Below are 15,304 nucleotides of genomic sequence, written 5' to 3'. Positions count from 1 at the left end.
GCTTGGGGAATTTTACCTTGCCCCTAGCATTAATTGATTCAGTTATTTACTTATGTCCATTTGGCTGATACATTTTTGAACTTTCATTAGCTCAGGCTGCTGCGAGTCCACCCAGTGGCACTTGTGTCCCTTTGATGTACCATCACAGTTTTGCTTGTTTGTTTTTTGGACACTTCTTTCCTCTCTGGTACAGTAAGGTACACCAGGCACCTCTTGCACATTCCCTCCTTTAGTCCTGCAAACTGCCATTTCCCAAGGAACCCCAGGTCCTTCTCTTTAGTGGCATTGGAAGACAAGGTCTCAGTGTTAGGACTCCTTGTAGCTAGGGCTGGCATTGGATCTCAGCCCTCCGCAGCTGGAAGCGTGCATTATACACGTCTGCAGGTGCATGACCATCTGTATCCACATCACGCCAAACAGGAGTGCTGCTGATTCCTCCCTTTGTGATCCACCCCATGGGGATCTCCACACCTCCCCTCGCGGATCTGCAAACTCCCACTGCAGCCTCAAAACCTGGCCCTGCAGCTTCTCCTTCATTCCCTGGATGGTGCATGTGCATAGCAATGCTGGAACCTCTGGCATAAAATCCTGGGGGAAGCAGCTGTGTGTACCAGTGTACTGAGTCTAGGGTCTGTGCCTTTCACCTTCAGATGGTACTCCTTAGGGCGCCATCCATTTATAACACAGTCAGATGCCCCCTGATGCCATCTGAACCTCTTGGGCTCCCAGGTGATTTCCAAAGTTGGCTGCTCTTAAGGTCCGTGCTTGTGCTGCATCTGCCGTGGGATGTGACCGATCTCTGTTGCTGGGTGTCCAGCATTTCAGTGTCACACAGAGAGTCTTGCTGCCCAGGATTCCACTTGTCCTCCCCTTCCCCTGAGTGCTGAGCATGGATCCTTTTACTTTCCCTGTCATTGTGTCTTTCCAGAGTGACATAGTTGTGTCCGTGCAGTCTGGAGCCTTTCCAGGCTGGCTTCCTTCACTCAACCATAGCTCTGGGCAGCTGAGGCCCTTTGTTGTTATCACTGAATAACTTGTGGCACAGTTTGGTCCTGCATTCAGCCGTGAGGGGCCGCTTGGCTGCTTCCAGTTTGGGGGGATTATGAAGAAATCCATAATCACTCACGTGCAATTTTTTGAGTTCAGAAAAGTTTCAGATCCATCGCTGAATTACGAGGAACATGACTTTGGTATTGTGTGGGTGTGGTAGGTGAGAACCTTCCAGCTGTCTCCAAGAGTGGCCTCGCGGTCTGTGTTAGCCCCTGTTGCTCCATGCTCTTGCCAGCATTCGATATTTTGGGGAGTTTGGAATTTAGCCACTCTGCACGGTGTGTGGTCTTTATCTCATTATTTTAATTTGGTATTTCCTGACAGCAAAAACGTTGTGTATCTTTTCCTGTGCTTTTCTGCCAGTTCTCAATGAAGTATCTGTTGTGATCTCTGCCCTGTGTTTTAAATAGGTCGTCTGTGCTCATATTGCTGAGTTTTCAGGGGTTTTTTTTGGGTTTTTTGGTATATTTTGGATGCAAGTCTTCGTCAGATATGTGGTTTGCAAATATCATCTCCCAAGTTGTGGCTGGTCTTTTCATTCTCTTAACAGTATCTTTGCAGAGCAGATGTTTTTAATGTTAGTAAAGTCTAATTTATCACATTTTTTTTTCTTTCATGGGTTATACATTTGGTATTTTATGTAAAAATTCATCGCCAAATCCAAAGTCACATTTTCCTCCTGTGTAACTTTTGAAAGTCGTGTGCTATTGTGTTTTACACTTGGGTTTCTGATAGAATTGAGTTAGTTTTTGTGAAGGGTGTGAGGTCCATGTCTAGAATCTCCTCCGCCCCCAGCTGCGGACCCCAAGCCACTCTGGTGCTGTGTGGATGGCGTGCAGGGTGCCTGAAGAGGGGCAGCTGAGCTGGGCACCTCTGCCTGAAGTCCTAGCCTCTCCTTTGGGCTCTGTGCTACCTGTGGAGCCCCAGATGGCCAGGAATTGGGTGGGGAGGGAGTCGTCCTGTGTGCTGAGGGCTACCAGGCAAGGAGCTGACTCCACTGGGCCAGGGGCAGAGGATGGCGCAGGGGCGGCTGTGGCAGGGACTCTGGTGTTCTAAAGAGGGGGCTTTTATGACGGGGCAACAGGGCTGTTTCCAGTAAAGGAGGCTCGCTGGGTGCCGTTGTCTCTCTGCCTAGTGTCATCGCCCAGCTCTTGTGCTGGCCAGCATGGGAGGCCACTGGGTGGGGTGGGGACACCCTTAAGTTAGCCTGACACCAAGCCAAGGTGCTGCCTTGCTCCCTACCACCTCTGGCTGGGTGCAGGGGATGCTGGACCAGGCCAGGACACCAGCCACGGGCTACTCCTTGCGAAGAGGAATGTGGCAGGCATGGCTTTCATTGACCTTTGCAAAGTCGTAAACTGAGGCGTAATTAGGTGTTTATGATGTTGTGCCAACAGCATTTCAGGCCAGCTTGTGATGGGCCCTGGGGCTGCCACTGGCCCGGCCAGGCGGGCAGAGCCTCGTTAATATGCACATTAACAGGGATCATTGACGGGGAGCCAGCTGGGCGGCAGAGGCGTGTAGTGTAGCGGTGTTGGTCCCTGCGCAGCCTCGGATGCCTGAAGGAGAACAATAAAAGTGCCCACATCGCCTCTGCCGCCGCCATAAAGGGCCAGTGCACCAGCCTTGGACCCAGTTCTTGGCCAGCACAGGACGTCCAGGGCCTTAAGTCACCCGAATGATTTGTCCCCGGCCCCCAGGGCTGGCAAGGGAACCAGAGAGCTCAGGCCTGCTTATTCTTTGAGAGCGAGGCTCAGGTCCTCCAGCCCGTGGCCTGTGCTGTGGGACAGGTATGGTGTCCACAGCAGAGGGTGGGCTGTTGCTGGGCCAGCTCTGAGATCCCAGCCATGAGCACCTTAGGCTTAGCTGCCGTGAGGGTCAAGGAGGAGCTCAGCTGTGGCAGATGACATGGGCGATCTGACCCCACTGGGAGAGGGCAGTGGGTAGCCCCCCTGGAGGGCCAGTCTGGGCGCACTGCCACTGTCCATTAGAGCGGTGGAGAATGTCTTGGGGGAAGGGATTCTCTGGTCAGTCGGTGCTTCCAGGACCCTTGGGTGAGTCCCCTGCTGTCCCAGGATGCCCAGCAGACAGAAAGTTGTGGGGTGAGGGTGGAGAGGCCGCTGTCCCACACTCGTGAGTGTCCCTGCACCTTGCAGTCACTCCAGGTCTCTCCGGAGGGTGCGCTTAGTCCCAGCACTTTGGTGACACCCCTGCAGCCCCCTTACCCAGGGCCTGCTCCTCCCACCACCATAGTCCTGTCCTACTGCAGAAGAGATCAAGGACACGCACGTGCCAAGACTGTGGTGTTCGCCGCTGCTGCTGACCCTCCCACTGGGTCTCATCTAGAGAGGTTGTGGGAGGCATCTTGCAGCCCCAGGGTTTCTGACATTTGTCACCCAGGGCAGAGTTTAGTACACAAGGGTGTGTAGAGGGAGTGAAGGGTCCTGGATAGCAGCTGGAATGTGCCTGGTTTGAGCCCAGATCCTCTGTTCCCTAGTGGCTGATGCAAGGCAAGAAATGGGGCCCTGTGAGTCTGGCAGAGATTCGGTCCTGCTTCTCAGGACACAATGAGGGAAGGGACAGGTCCCAGCTGGGGCAGCCACTGTGCGGGGCTGCAGGCAGGGAGGCTGTGGACCATGCTGTTTCTGAAGTGCCTGTGAGGATGCTGAGTCGGGGCTCGCTTGGCGCCAGACTGTGTTCGTGATTAGATTGTGCTCGTGGTAGGCATCGATGGGTACCCAGGGACTCAGGAGTGTGTGTGTGTGGGGGGGGGTCCGTAGTCCTTAGCTGTGTCACACCTTTGCCACGCTTGTCATGTGGATGCTGTGACGTGGGTCCCGGGGTCCAGGATACGGTCATCTCGAGGGCCTGCTTTTCACCCTGCACGGGGTGCTGTCCAGAACCCTTTTTCCCAGCTACTGTCTCACTGTGGAACTCAGAGCCCTGTGGTCCTGGGGTCTGATGCTGTGCTGTTGGTAGCGCTGCCCTGCACCTGTGCTGCCCCCCGGGCTGGGGAGACCAGGCTCCCACCCCACATCCCACATCACCCTCCCCGGTGCCTGCGGCCTGGCCATCCTCTCCCACCCAAGGCTCTCAGCTCACCCTCTCTTGCTCCCTCGCTCACTCTTTCTCTCATCTCTGCCTCTGTCTCTATTTCTGCCTCTGTCTCGCCATGCTCCCAGTGCAAGGCCAGCAGACCCCTCTGTCCTGAGCACACATCTCCCAGAAGCCCTAGGGTCACACAGGGCAGGGCTTCAACTGAGCCCTGGCCAGGGTGTGAGCAGTGTGAGGGCTTCCCTGGGCCCCCAGATCCCTCTTGCTACTCCCTAGCAACTTCCACTGCCCCAGCCTGAAAGCCAGGGCCATGTGCACCATGGGGTAGGCAACCAGAGCCAGGTGGCATGTATAAAACCAGGCCTCAGGAGAGGACCCTCTTTGCAGACTCCGGTCTTGCTTAATTTCTTTATCTTGCCCCACACACTGTCATGCAGAGATAATCCTTGGCCGGCCCTGTCTGTGGCAGAGCTGGGCTTCATGATCTGCCACTCGTACTCAATTGGCTCTGTTGGAGTTGAGCTGTGATGGAGAATTAGGTACTGGGTTTTAATAGGACCTTGATTGCATTATAACTCAAATATTGAGACTTTAACACTTCATTGAATCCTGAAGAACGTTCTTTGCTGTATTTTATAATCCTTATGCCATATGTCCATAGGATTGGGGATAAAACTAAATGTCAGTCACTTAATTTGTGAGCACGGGGCAGAGCTGAGTATGCAGTCATCTCTACGGAGAGTGCTGTCCTGTCCTGTGGTGGGGGGCACTCCGTGTACACTGGTATCCGGCCTTGATGCCACCCCCCGCTAGTTGCAGGGCCCTGCCCACTACTGAGCCCCATGTGCCCCCAGCATGCCCACCATAGAGCCGGTGTTAGTCAGCCTGAGGTCTGCAGTGTTTCTGGTGCCTAGGTGGATGCCAGGAACAGCAGGAGTGACAGGGAAGAGGGACAGGGAGAGGTGCCATCCGGCACAGGGCAGGAACAAGCAGGGAGGCACAGGGTGGGCTCTGGATGCAGAGATGGGGGCAGGACCTGGGTGTCACAGAGAGAGACACGCATTTGTGTCCCTTGGCGCACCTGTGTGGAGTGTGCTCCTCACAGCAACTGTGACACATGGGGCCGCAGGGTGGTCTGGAACCGCTTTCCCCAGGGGACTCCAGGAAGACCCCAGGTGCACATCCTCCTGCTGGACACCCGCCTAGGCCCTGTCTTCCGGGTGCCCCAGAGCCCATGGCCCCTCAGGCCTTCAGCTCCCCACCCCAGGGGTGCAAGTTGCTTCCTTTGGAACCCAGACGTGGTACTGACATTTAGGATAGGTAAGGGCCATCCTCGCAGTCTGTGCCTGTCAGAGTCATTTTGAGTCTTTCTCCTGCCATTCATCGTGTCAGAAGTCGTCCCAGATCTGTGCCGTCACATTGGCCTGAATGGCTGCCTAGCTGCAGATGCTCCCTGAGACCCCAGGTCTGGGTCTCTGCCTGGGGCTGCCCTTAGTTGCCCCGTTGGGCACCATGGCCCAGGCGGTGCTCACCTGAACCCTTGTCCAGGGCGGACTCTGCCCTGCCACTCGCTGCCTGGAAAGTGACACGGCACAGCCCACTCTGTCCGGTCTTTCCTGTGCCCTCCATGGCCCTGGCTTTCCGAGGGACTGTGTCTTCCAGGCAGTGGCGTGCCCTTCTGCTCGTTCCCTCCAGGGTCTCGGAGACTGGAAGCCCCCCAATGGCTCGTTGCTTACATTCGTGGTGGCTTTTTCTCCCCTCGTGCCCAGCTGAGTAGACTGTGTCTCTGAGCTGTTTCTGCCAAATCTGTAGAAATGGTGCCAAGGGCAATGCTGGCCTTCTGGGGTGGTTGAGAGCTCAGTGCAGCCGTCCAGCCCCGTGCAGCCCAGGACCCTTCCTGGCTCCCAGAGCCCAGTACCAGGGCAGGGCTGACACTGGTTCTCAGCCTAAAGAGGTTTTGGGCTCCTGGTGGCCCCAGGTAGCATGTCACCCCTGCCCGGAATATCAGGTTTGGCGTGGGCCCAGTGGGGTGTGTGTTTATACAGCTGTGCCGCACTAGACGGCAGGGATGATATCAAAGCAGGCATGGAGGTGCCCACTGTCCTTGCATGCTGATGAAGGGCATGATGGCCTGGCCTTGCAGAGGCCCCTCAGCCAGGTGGCTCATCTCAGCCCCAGTGGGGTACACCTGTGAGCAGGGCTTCAGGGGACAGGCCACCCCTGTGGCTTGGGGACAGCCCTGGGCAGCCAGGATAAGATCAAGCAGAGGCAGAGGGGCCTGTTCTTGCAGAGATGAGGACATCAGCCAGGGGAGGGGCTGTCACTGGGCTCCAAGTCAGAGCTTCTCTGTACCTAGATTGTCTACCGCTACCTGGGACATGGTTGCTTCTCCTGAACAGTGGCCAGGCGGGACAAGTACCAGGCCCACTCTGTCTGAGCAGTGGGCTGTTCTACGCTAGGGGTAGTGTTCACTCACCCACCCCAGACCAGAGCTATGGTATATCTGTGGGCACTGAACATAAGAGGGAGGTGTTCATCCCTCTAACAGGGCCATGGGTGTCAGTCCAGTTCACACGTGGGCAGTTGTGTCACCATGACACACTGTACCCCATGGACCGTTCACCCATCTGATCTTGGAGCCATGGGAGTCCAGCCATCTGACACAGGGGCCCTGGTGCCACCCTGGCAGTCCCACCCAGTAGCAGCAACAGTGGGCAATGGAGCCCAGTGGTTACCTACCAGCTCCCTTAGAACAGCGTGTGTCACATGGCTTACCTGAAGGGTGTCCCAGGGCCTGGTTCGGGGACACAGGCAGGTCACAGAAGGAGTTCTGCATCACACCCACGTGCATCAACCAGAGCTGAAGCCTGGCGCATCTGCAGGGGTTCGTCCTTGGGAGTGGCGCTCCTCTTCATTCCCTCTCAGAGCTTCCCCGCCCTCTGCTTGTCCTGCACAGCTATGTGCTGCATTGCTCTCTAGGAGGAGAACACCCAGGTTTGTTGCCCATCACCGCCCCTTGCACGCATGTATGCAGTGCACCTCACACACCACCAGGCGATTGGAGGGCCATGCTGGGCATCGGGCCTTGACCCTGGCCCAAGGCCCTCAGGTCCCCTGCAGAGAGGCTGCCCTCTCGTGGGCTGGCACCCAAGCTCGTCAACTCAGTGTGCAGGTCCAGGTGAGCACTTTGCAGGCGAAGGTGCCTCATGCCCATGGTGACTTCTTCATGTGCTCAGAGCAGACACTGTGGCTAGACAGGTTCCTGTCATGCGCTATGCTGGCCCTGTCTCATCTCCAGTACTGGCTCCTGCCACCCGGCAGCAACCCCACCAGTCCCCTCCTTCCCTTCCCCTGTCTCAGCACATCATACCCGTTTGTACTGGTGCCACGTTCCAGCATGTGGCCTGCTGGACACACCCCTCTGTGGAGTGAGCACGTGCACCAGGTGCTGCCTCCCATCCCCAGGTGTCTTGGTTTCTCTAGGCCTCTGTTTGGGCCCTATGGCTGTGTGCTCGTCCTGGACTCCACCTTGGCCACTGCTTCCCCTTGAGCCTCTCCAGGAGGCATCCTATCTGCAAGCGTTTTCACCGGATGCTATAGTCCTGTGACTATGGCAGCCAGGCAGGAGCCCAGGGACAGACACAGGCATCTCAGCGTTTGTCCTTTGGTTCCTTGGGGCTCAGTGCCCACTGTCTCTGGTGCAGCCTCACCAGGCAAGATGGTCATAGTGCCACACAGGGAGGGTTGGAAGGATGTACCAGTGGCGTCCCAGGTAGGGAATGGCAGAGGTAGGAATTTGGGGTGGGAGACCTTGGAGGGCACAGGGCGGCATGGGGTATAGGAGTGGGAGGAGGACTGAGAGAGGACTGGTCAGGAAGCCTGGGGTGAATCCCCGGGCTCTTGTAAGCTAGATAGATTGGTGACCTGAGGACACTTCCTGCTCCTCCGACAGACAGGCACCGTGGAGCACACACACTGCAGGTGGGTGTCCGGCCTGCCTCCCAACAGGACTTGCCTGTGTCTCCAGAGGTTGGTTTTCTCTCTGGCACAGGTTGAGCTGGGTCCCAGCACGGTGTGCTCGCCTATTATCCCAGGTACCGTGGATGTGGGGACAGGGTCTCTGCACAAATCATCAGGGCCAGATGCATCAGCGAGGGCCCTAATCGCAGGTGACCGGTGCCCTTGTAAGAAGGGAGGGGGCCCTGGCCAGAAGGCTGGGTGACAGTGGAGAGATGGATGCTGCTGCAGGCGAAGGGCGCTGGGGACTGCCAGCCACCACTGGAGTGTGTCAGGGGACATAGCCCTGCTAATTTCAGACCACGGCCTCCAGGACCACGCAGGAGAAATGTCCATGGTGTAAGCCGCCAGGCCTGTGGTGCTTTGTTTAACAGGAACTGGCACCCTGTCTGGGACAGCTCCCCTAAGACACATGGCAGTTTGGCTGGGGTCCACCTGCTCCAAGGGTCATTGCCCATCATCACAGTGCCCTAGGGGAGAGGGTACCAGGGCTGCCCAGAGAGGTGTCCACCCACCAGACCAGGGTACAGGCTGAATCTTCTGAATGTGTGTGACCCTGCCACTCACGCACACGTGGGCCCTGGGCAGCTGGCTCTGTCCACCATGGACAGCTCCTCCGGGGCAGATGGGGCTGGGCCAGGGGTTTCCAGTGCTGCTGAAAACACCCCAGGCATCCCGGGTTATCCAGATCACACCTCAGAGTCACACCTCAGGGCACCCCTGCGGGCTGTGCTGGGCTGCAGGACTTGGGCCTCCACTGCCCACTGCCCACTGCCTCCTGCCAGGGCCTAGGCTGCCTGAGGACCCTCAGGGAACAGGGGACACCAAGGCAGGCGTGGCACAGGTACCAGCTGCCTGCATGAGGACATCTGCCATGACAGGAGCAGGAGTGGTGGGAGAGGGTGGACTCTGGGCTCCTTCCTGCTGTGGCCTCCGCATCATCCTGTTCGGAGCCTCAGCGTAATCCCTAGTCCTATCCCCGTGCCCATGTTTGGCCCCCATGAGGTGGCAGGAGTCCCCAGGTCCGAGCACGTCTGTGATGCCCTGCACAGGGGACAGCACACAGTCGGTGCCCATGGTTTGCTGAGTAAGCGAAAGAGCGAGGCTGTGGGTGAATGGGGGCCTTGGGCGCCCCAGGGGTGACCTGCATGAGGGCCGTGGGTCTCTGTGCTCAGGACTCTGCTCCCCGGCGGGTACAGATGCCCAGTCCTCGCCTGCAAGGTGCCAGGACGCCCTCTTCCTCCCACAAGCTACCGGTTTCTCATCTTCAAAACCCGGCTGCTGCGCGCTGTGCTATCCTTATGGGTCAGTGGGGCTCTTCAGTGCTTGTTGGTAGTGGCCAGGCCACATTTTGCAGGCAGAGTGGTGAGTTACACTAGAGGGGCTCAGTTCCCATTGGAATTCCCTGGCTATGCCCCTGGGATGCTGGCCCCAGTGCCAGAGACAGTGTGCCCTCCTGCCTTGAGAGATGAGTTGGGGTGAGGGGCATTGGGAAAGCCGTTGAGTGGCACCTTGGGAGGGATGGCTCCCTTCTCTGTACCCACAGTGGCCCAGGGCATGTTCCCATGCTTGTACCTGGGTGTCTACATGGGTGTGTGTGCCCCTGCAGACTGCCTGCATGTGCACCAGTGGCTCACGTACCTGTGTGTCTGCTCTGCGTGCACCCGGCATGTGGTAGGTCCCATCTGTGCCTGTGTGCAGTGGGACACCATGTCCCCCTCCACTGCACGTGTGAGGGGTTGGGAGGCCTTTCAGGAGGTGGAGGAGGGAGCCTGGAACTCCTGGTGCCGATGAGCACAGCCAGGCCCTCCACCTGTGCCCCAGTGGGAGCAGCGGGCCTCCCCGGAGTGAGGCCTGTTTCTGACTCCTGGGTGCCACCATGTGAAGTGTGCTGGCCTGGGGACTGAGGCTGAGGACTGCTCGGGTTCTGCAGTCAGGTCCCTTCCTCCCAAGCCCTGCATAGGGGGGTGGGGGACGGCTCCTGCTTACACTGCGATCTGGCCCTTTCATTTCCGGTGGCGCTGAGCTGGGGCCGCGTTTAATTTCCTGTCTGCCAAGCCGAGGCTGCCTGAAACCAGGGCATGTGCAGGGGCTGGTGGTGGCCAGGCCAGCCTAGGCTGTGCAGCACACTCCCTGCAGGGCCAGGCCACCCTGCCCCATTCTGCCCATAGTGGGCGCCGGGTGGACCTTGGGTTGAAAGGCTGTGGCTGGGGTCACACAGCTCACAACAGCTAACCTGTCTTGCAGGTCAGCTGGCCGCTGGCACCTGCGAGATTGTGACCCTGGACCGGGACAGCAGCCAGCCGAGGAGGACAATCGCCCGGCAGACGGCTCGCTGCGCGTGCAGAAAGGGGCAAATCGCCGGGACCACAAGAGCACGGCCTGCCTGTGTGGACGGTAAGCCCAGCCCATGGGGGCTCTCGGCGCAGTGGGGCGGAAGATGCTGTCTCCTCGGGCCGCTGCAAGTCTTCTGAGCCAAGCTCTGGAGGTCCGCCCCTGGTCAGGCTCTGGCTGCACAGTGTTGGCCTCGGGCTGGCTCACCAAGGGTGACTGTCCCCATGGGGAGCATGGCATGCATGCAGGAGCACCATCTTCTCACCCTGTATGGCTTTCGGGGTGCCCTGGTGTCAGGGACCCCATCTCTGGCCAGGTGCCATGTCCCTCCCACACTAGGCCCTGAGTGGGACTGTGGCCAAAGGATGGGCCCCCTGGTCCTGCTCTAGGGAGGGGGAGGACGGTGGAAGTGCTCCATTCTCAGTACAGTCCCCGGGCACAGGGCCAAGGTCCCCAGTGCCCATCCCATATGCTGCACGGGGCTCTGGCCGAGGCTGCTGTGAGGATGTGGCCCTCGCTCTCTGTGTCTGGTTTGGATCAGACCCTATGGCCCTGAGTTTGGTGTTGACACCAGGCCTGTCGCCCTGTGCACCCCTGGGATGGGCACCCACCCCAGGCTTTGTAGTAGTAGGGACCTCCCAGGACCCCCCAGAAGCCAAGCTGCCCATGAGAGGTGCTCAGAGGTGCCTTTGCTGTGTTGCTCCCTGCCTGAGGCCTGTCCTGGAAAACAGAGTCACAGGGTCTCTAAAGGGAGGAGGGGCAGCTGGCTCGGAGGTGAGCTCTGCCCATGGAGGAGGCTGCAGGGGTGGCTGCGTGGGAGGACTCTGCACTGACCAGACCGGCAGGGGGTGGCAGCGTGAGACCAGGAACCCCACAGCCAGGGCCTCCCCCGGCCCCAGTGGCGTGGGCAGAGAGAGGCTGCAGCCAGTGCCAGCTGGGTCAGGGCTGGGGTGACATCACGACTGGCATCAGAGCCAGCCCAGAGCCTGCCCTGGACCCTGTGACCACAGTGGGCAGAGACCATGGGCAGGTCTGCGTCCCTGTGTGCCTGCGTGTCCGTCCAGGCGGTCTTGAGGTGAGGCACCCCGTTCTGGGCACGGAGTGGCCTGGTCAGGTGTGGAAGTGTCTCCCCATCCCTGGAGAGGGTGTGGTGGGAGGGAGGTGACAGTGTGGCTTGGCCTGAGGTAGGGCAGAGGTGAAGGTTCCCTAGGGCCAGACCTAAGGCTGGGGTCCAGGCTGGGTATGCCAGGGAGCAGGGCAGGCTGGAGGCTCAGCCAGGAAGGGCAGCAGCAGGGTGGTGAGTGCCCTGCCGTCACAGGTGAGGTCCACCCCTGGCCTGCCAGCCTGTCCTTGTCTGGGTTGGCCTCAGGGCAGCGGCACCCTTGGCCTCCTGCACTCAGGTTGCACCCGTGCCCAGTCCCAGGCTGGCAGAGGACTGAAGGAGGCCAGGGAGATGCGTTCTGAGGAGGACAAAGGCCCAGTCAGTGCTGCCCAGACCTGACTTGGAGCCTGAATTTTCTAGTTCTGATCTGGGGCCATTTTCTTCCCCAGGGCCTGTGGGCAGCTCCAACTCCCTACCAATGCCCAGGATCTGACACACAGCACCCCCTTCCTCTGTGGCTTATCTGTGGTGTGGGACCCTAAGTGTGGACAGATTGCTCAGGTTACAGGAGGAGTGACCAGAAGGGCTGAGCTCGGGGCTCAGTGGTGAGGACAGAAGAGGCTGGCTGCGTGTAAGCATGCTACAGTCACTCTGGGGAGGTCTCCGGCAGTGGTCTCGGCCAGGAAGGGACTAGCAGAGTTCAGGCGCTGGGGAACGTTCAGGAAAGGGGTCCTCCCAGTGTCACCAGCTCATGTCCTGGGACCACCTGGAGACCTGGTCCGAGGGAGCCCTACCAGCTGGGGATAATCAATAGGTGACCTAAGGGTCTGTGTGTGGACAGCCTAGGCACAGATGGCCTGGCTGCCCAGCCCTGCCTGGTCGCCCTGAAGCTGCCTATTGGTTCACCCAGCCTGATGTTCCTTAAACACCCACACATGTCCACAGGGCCCCAGGCACGACCTGGTGCCCCTTAACACTGGGTGGGTGCTCACTGGGCTTCCCAGTGTGCTGCGCCTGATCCCACGAGCCCTGCATTTCCTGCCATTGAACTGGAGCCCCTTGGTTGATACCGATTCTTCCCCACCTCTCAGGCCCCTGCTCGCCCTTGGTAGCCAGTGGGACCCAGTACTGACTGAATCTGGGTCTGTTGATCTGGAGTGGAGTCTGCCTCCCCCTCCCAAGGCACGGTGTGCCTCAGGAGCCAGGTCCCAGAGACCCAGATTAAAACCTCACTGTTTTCCAGGGAGGCCAGACAAATTAGTTAGCCTGCATTTTCTGCACAGTGGGCATTTTCCAGGCTGCCATCTAATTTAATTTCTGCTTTTCTGTTTCTTGTTCTCTGCGCATAATCAGCTTCCCCACATGTGACGGTGTCTGCTGCCTGAGGAAAGCTCATGCCATATCAGGTCAGGTTGGAGCTGGACATAAGCAGGTTTAGCCTAGGGTGGTCCGTGCTAGCCCTAGGGGCTCAGCAAGTATGGAAGCAAAGAGAGCGAGAGCCAACTGGCTCTATGGACTTGTTTATTCCCCAGTCTGTGGGCTTCTTAGCTGTGCATAAATGGATGGAATCACTCATTTATTCATTTAAATAAGGCCTGTGGCTGGAGGGATGTAAGGGGGATGAACTCTCAAAGTCCCTGACCCATAGAACCTGCAGTGGTGAGGGCACTGGAGTGGGGCCGCTTCCTGCCTGCCTTCGGCAAGGATGCATCCCCAAGGGAGCATTTGAGTAGGGAACTGAGGGATGAAGAGGAACTCACCAGAAGAGCTTCTCTTGAGGAAGGACGGTGCTGGTGGTGCTCAGGGACTTCCTGGGCTTCAGCCTCCCTGGCCTTGTCTCTGGCTAAAGCATTTTGGGTGAACCAGTCCCCAGCACTGTGCCCTTGTGCCCCTGCATAAGTCCATCCAGCTGACAGAGCTGCTGAGGAAAGATCCAGTAGCAAACCAGTCTACTCCACACCTTGCAGGACAGTTAACTCAGGATGGGTCAGAGATCAAGGAGTTAAGACCACAGCTATAAACCTCTTGGAAGAAACAGCTGAATTGCCATGACCTTGTGTTTAGAGAAAGATGCTTAGACACTATGCCCAAAGCAATGACAATAAGAGAAAAGAATACACACATTGGTAGACTTGGAGACAGGAGGGCTCAGGGCTCAGGGCTCAGGGCTCAGGGCTGCCTGCATAGGGAGTGGTAGGTAAAGGGACCCTGGGCATCTTTTGGAGTGATGAAAATCTTCTAAAACCCACCGGGGAAGGCCAGTGCGTACCCACCAGTGGGTCCTCAGCAAGGTGAGGCAGGGCTGGGCCCAGTCACCCCCCACATCCTCCTGCATGCCTCGGGGTCTGGGGAAGGAGCCAGACTCCTGGTGGAGTCTCAATTGATGTCAGTTTGTGCTTCCAGCAGTTTGGTTGCGGCTCCCAGCTGGGCTGCGGGTCTGCTCACCCTGGAGACCTCTCCCTGCCTGGGTCCCTGCCTCGTTGCATGAACCACATGAGTTGCTCTAGCTGCCCACATGAGAAGCAAGGGGGCCCTCTGCTTGGCAGGTGTCCAGTCCGGGGGGAGGAAGAAACTTGGAGTTTGTAGGTTCTTTTTGGCCTGAGGCAAACCCCTTTCCAGGGGGAAAGCGCTTGGGGAGTGTTGGTGCCTCTCTGCCTTCCAGGCCCATTGTCACTTCTGTGTGTTGCCACATCAGAAAGAGCATGAGCCACCAGCAAGGACCGGTGTTAGGAAGGATGGTGGCAGGTCATGCAGGACATTAGCCCCCCACAAGGAGCCACCTTGGAGGGGGGCAGGTGAAGCAGCAACTGGCACCAGCCCAGGATGTCCCGCATGGGATCCCCCGGGGCAGCTCTGGGTGGATCCGTGTCAGGGGAGCCCCATGACCAGCAGGCTTGGCTGGGCCCACAGGGGGTGACAGCTGCCATGCTAGTGGCCAGGGTGCTTTCTAGGAGCTCAGTTCTATCAGAGGAGAGAGGGCTTCTGCAGCAAGATGTACCTCGGATAGTCCAGATCCTGCTGCTCTTGGTTGCCAGAAAACCTGGCTACTTAATGTCACCCACAGGCGAGAGGTCAGCCAGGTCACTATCTATTATGGTTTAGGTAAAGAATGTCCCCCCAAAGTCTCATGTATGGAGCGTGACTGGACCATGGGACACTGCCCATCTTGGATTCATCCATGGATGAGTTCATAGCTGAATGTGCTGCCGGGAGGTGGGCCCAGATCACTTGGCCATGACCGGGAAAGTTGTGTCTCCCTTTCCAGCCCCTCCCCTCTCTCTTTGCCTCCCGGCTGCCATGAGATGAGCAGCTCACCTCACCTCCGCCAGGCCCTTCCACCAGGCTTCCTGCCTTGGAGCATCCAACCATGGACTGAAATTTCCCGCCAAAATAAACCTCCACCTTTAAGCTGTGGGTGTTGGGATTTTGGCCAGCAATGAGGAAAGTAACTAAGACACCATTGACTCAGGACTTGGGCTCCCCTGCATGGGCCCCACTGCCAACCCATCGCTTGACTCTGAAGAGTAAAAGTCTGGGTCGGGGTGAAGGAGAGAATCCCTGGCATTCAGAGGGCTACTGTGTCAGGTTCATGGCTGTGTGTCAGGTTGCTGGGTGCTAACAGCCACTGACCCCATGTGGTATGAAGCAGATTGACCTTGGGGGCATCCTGGCAGAGGCCTGGGGTTCTGGGGGAAGGACAGGGGCCTGGCACAAGACTTTGCCTGTCCTGGATGAGGTGTGGTTAAG

General features: G+C 58.2%; 1 protein-coding gene across 7 annotated transcripts in view; it reads left to right on the top strand.

Annotated features, from left to right (window-relative positions):
* Nucleotides 1-15,304, top strand: part of Tafa5 (TAFA chemokine like family member 5) — a 164,136-nt gene that overhangs the window by 93,824 nt on the left and 55,008 nt on the right. For all 7 annotated transcript variants that reach the window (XM_087213665.1, XM_087213670.1, XM_087213666.1 and 4 more), the window contains exon 2: nucleotides 10,369-10,518. In XM_087213665.1, coding sequence (XP_087069791.1) covers nucleotides 10,369-10,518 — 150 coding nt within the window. The remainder of the gene's footprint in view (nucleotides 1-10,368; nucleotides 10,519-15,304) is intronic.

This window comes from Heterocephalus glaber, unplaced genomic scaffold (assembly GCF_053883595.1).
Source record: "Heterocephalus glaber isolate CG9 unplaced genomic scaffold, H.glaber_assembly_v1.0 deba00001444, whole genome shotgun sequence".
Classification (NCBI taxonomy): domain Eukaryota; kingdom Metazoa; phylum Chordata; class Mammalia; order Rodentia; family Bathyergidae; genus Heterocephalus; species Heterocephalus glaber.
Note: the sequence above shows the minus strand (reverse complement) of the source record. Positions and strands in the feature narration are given on the sequence as shown.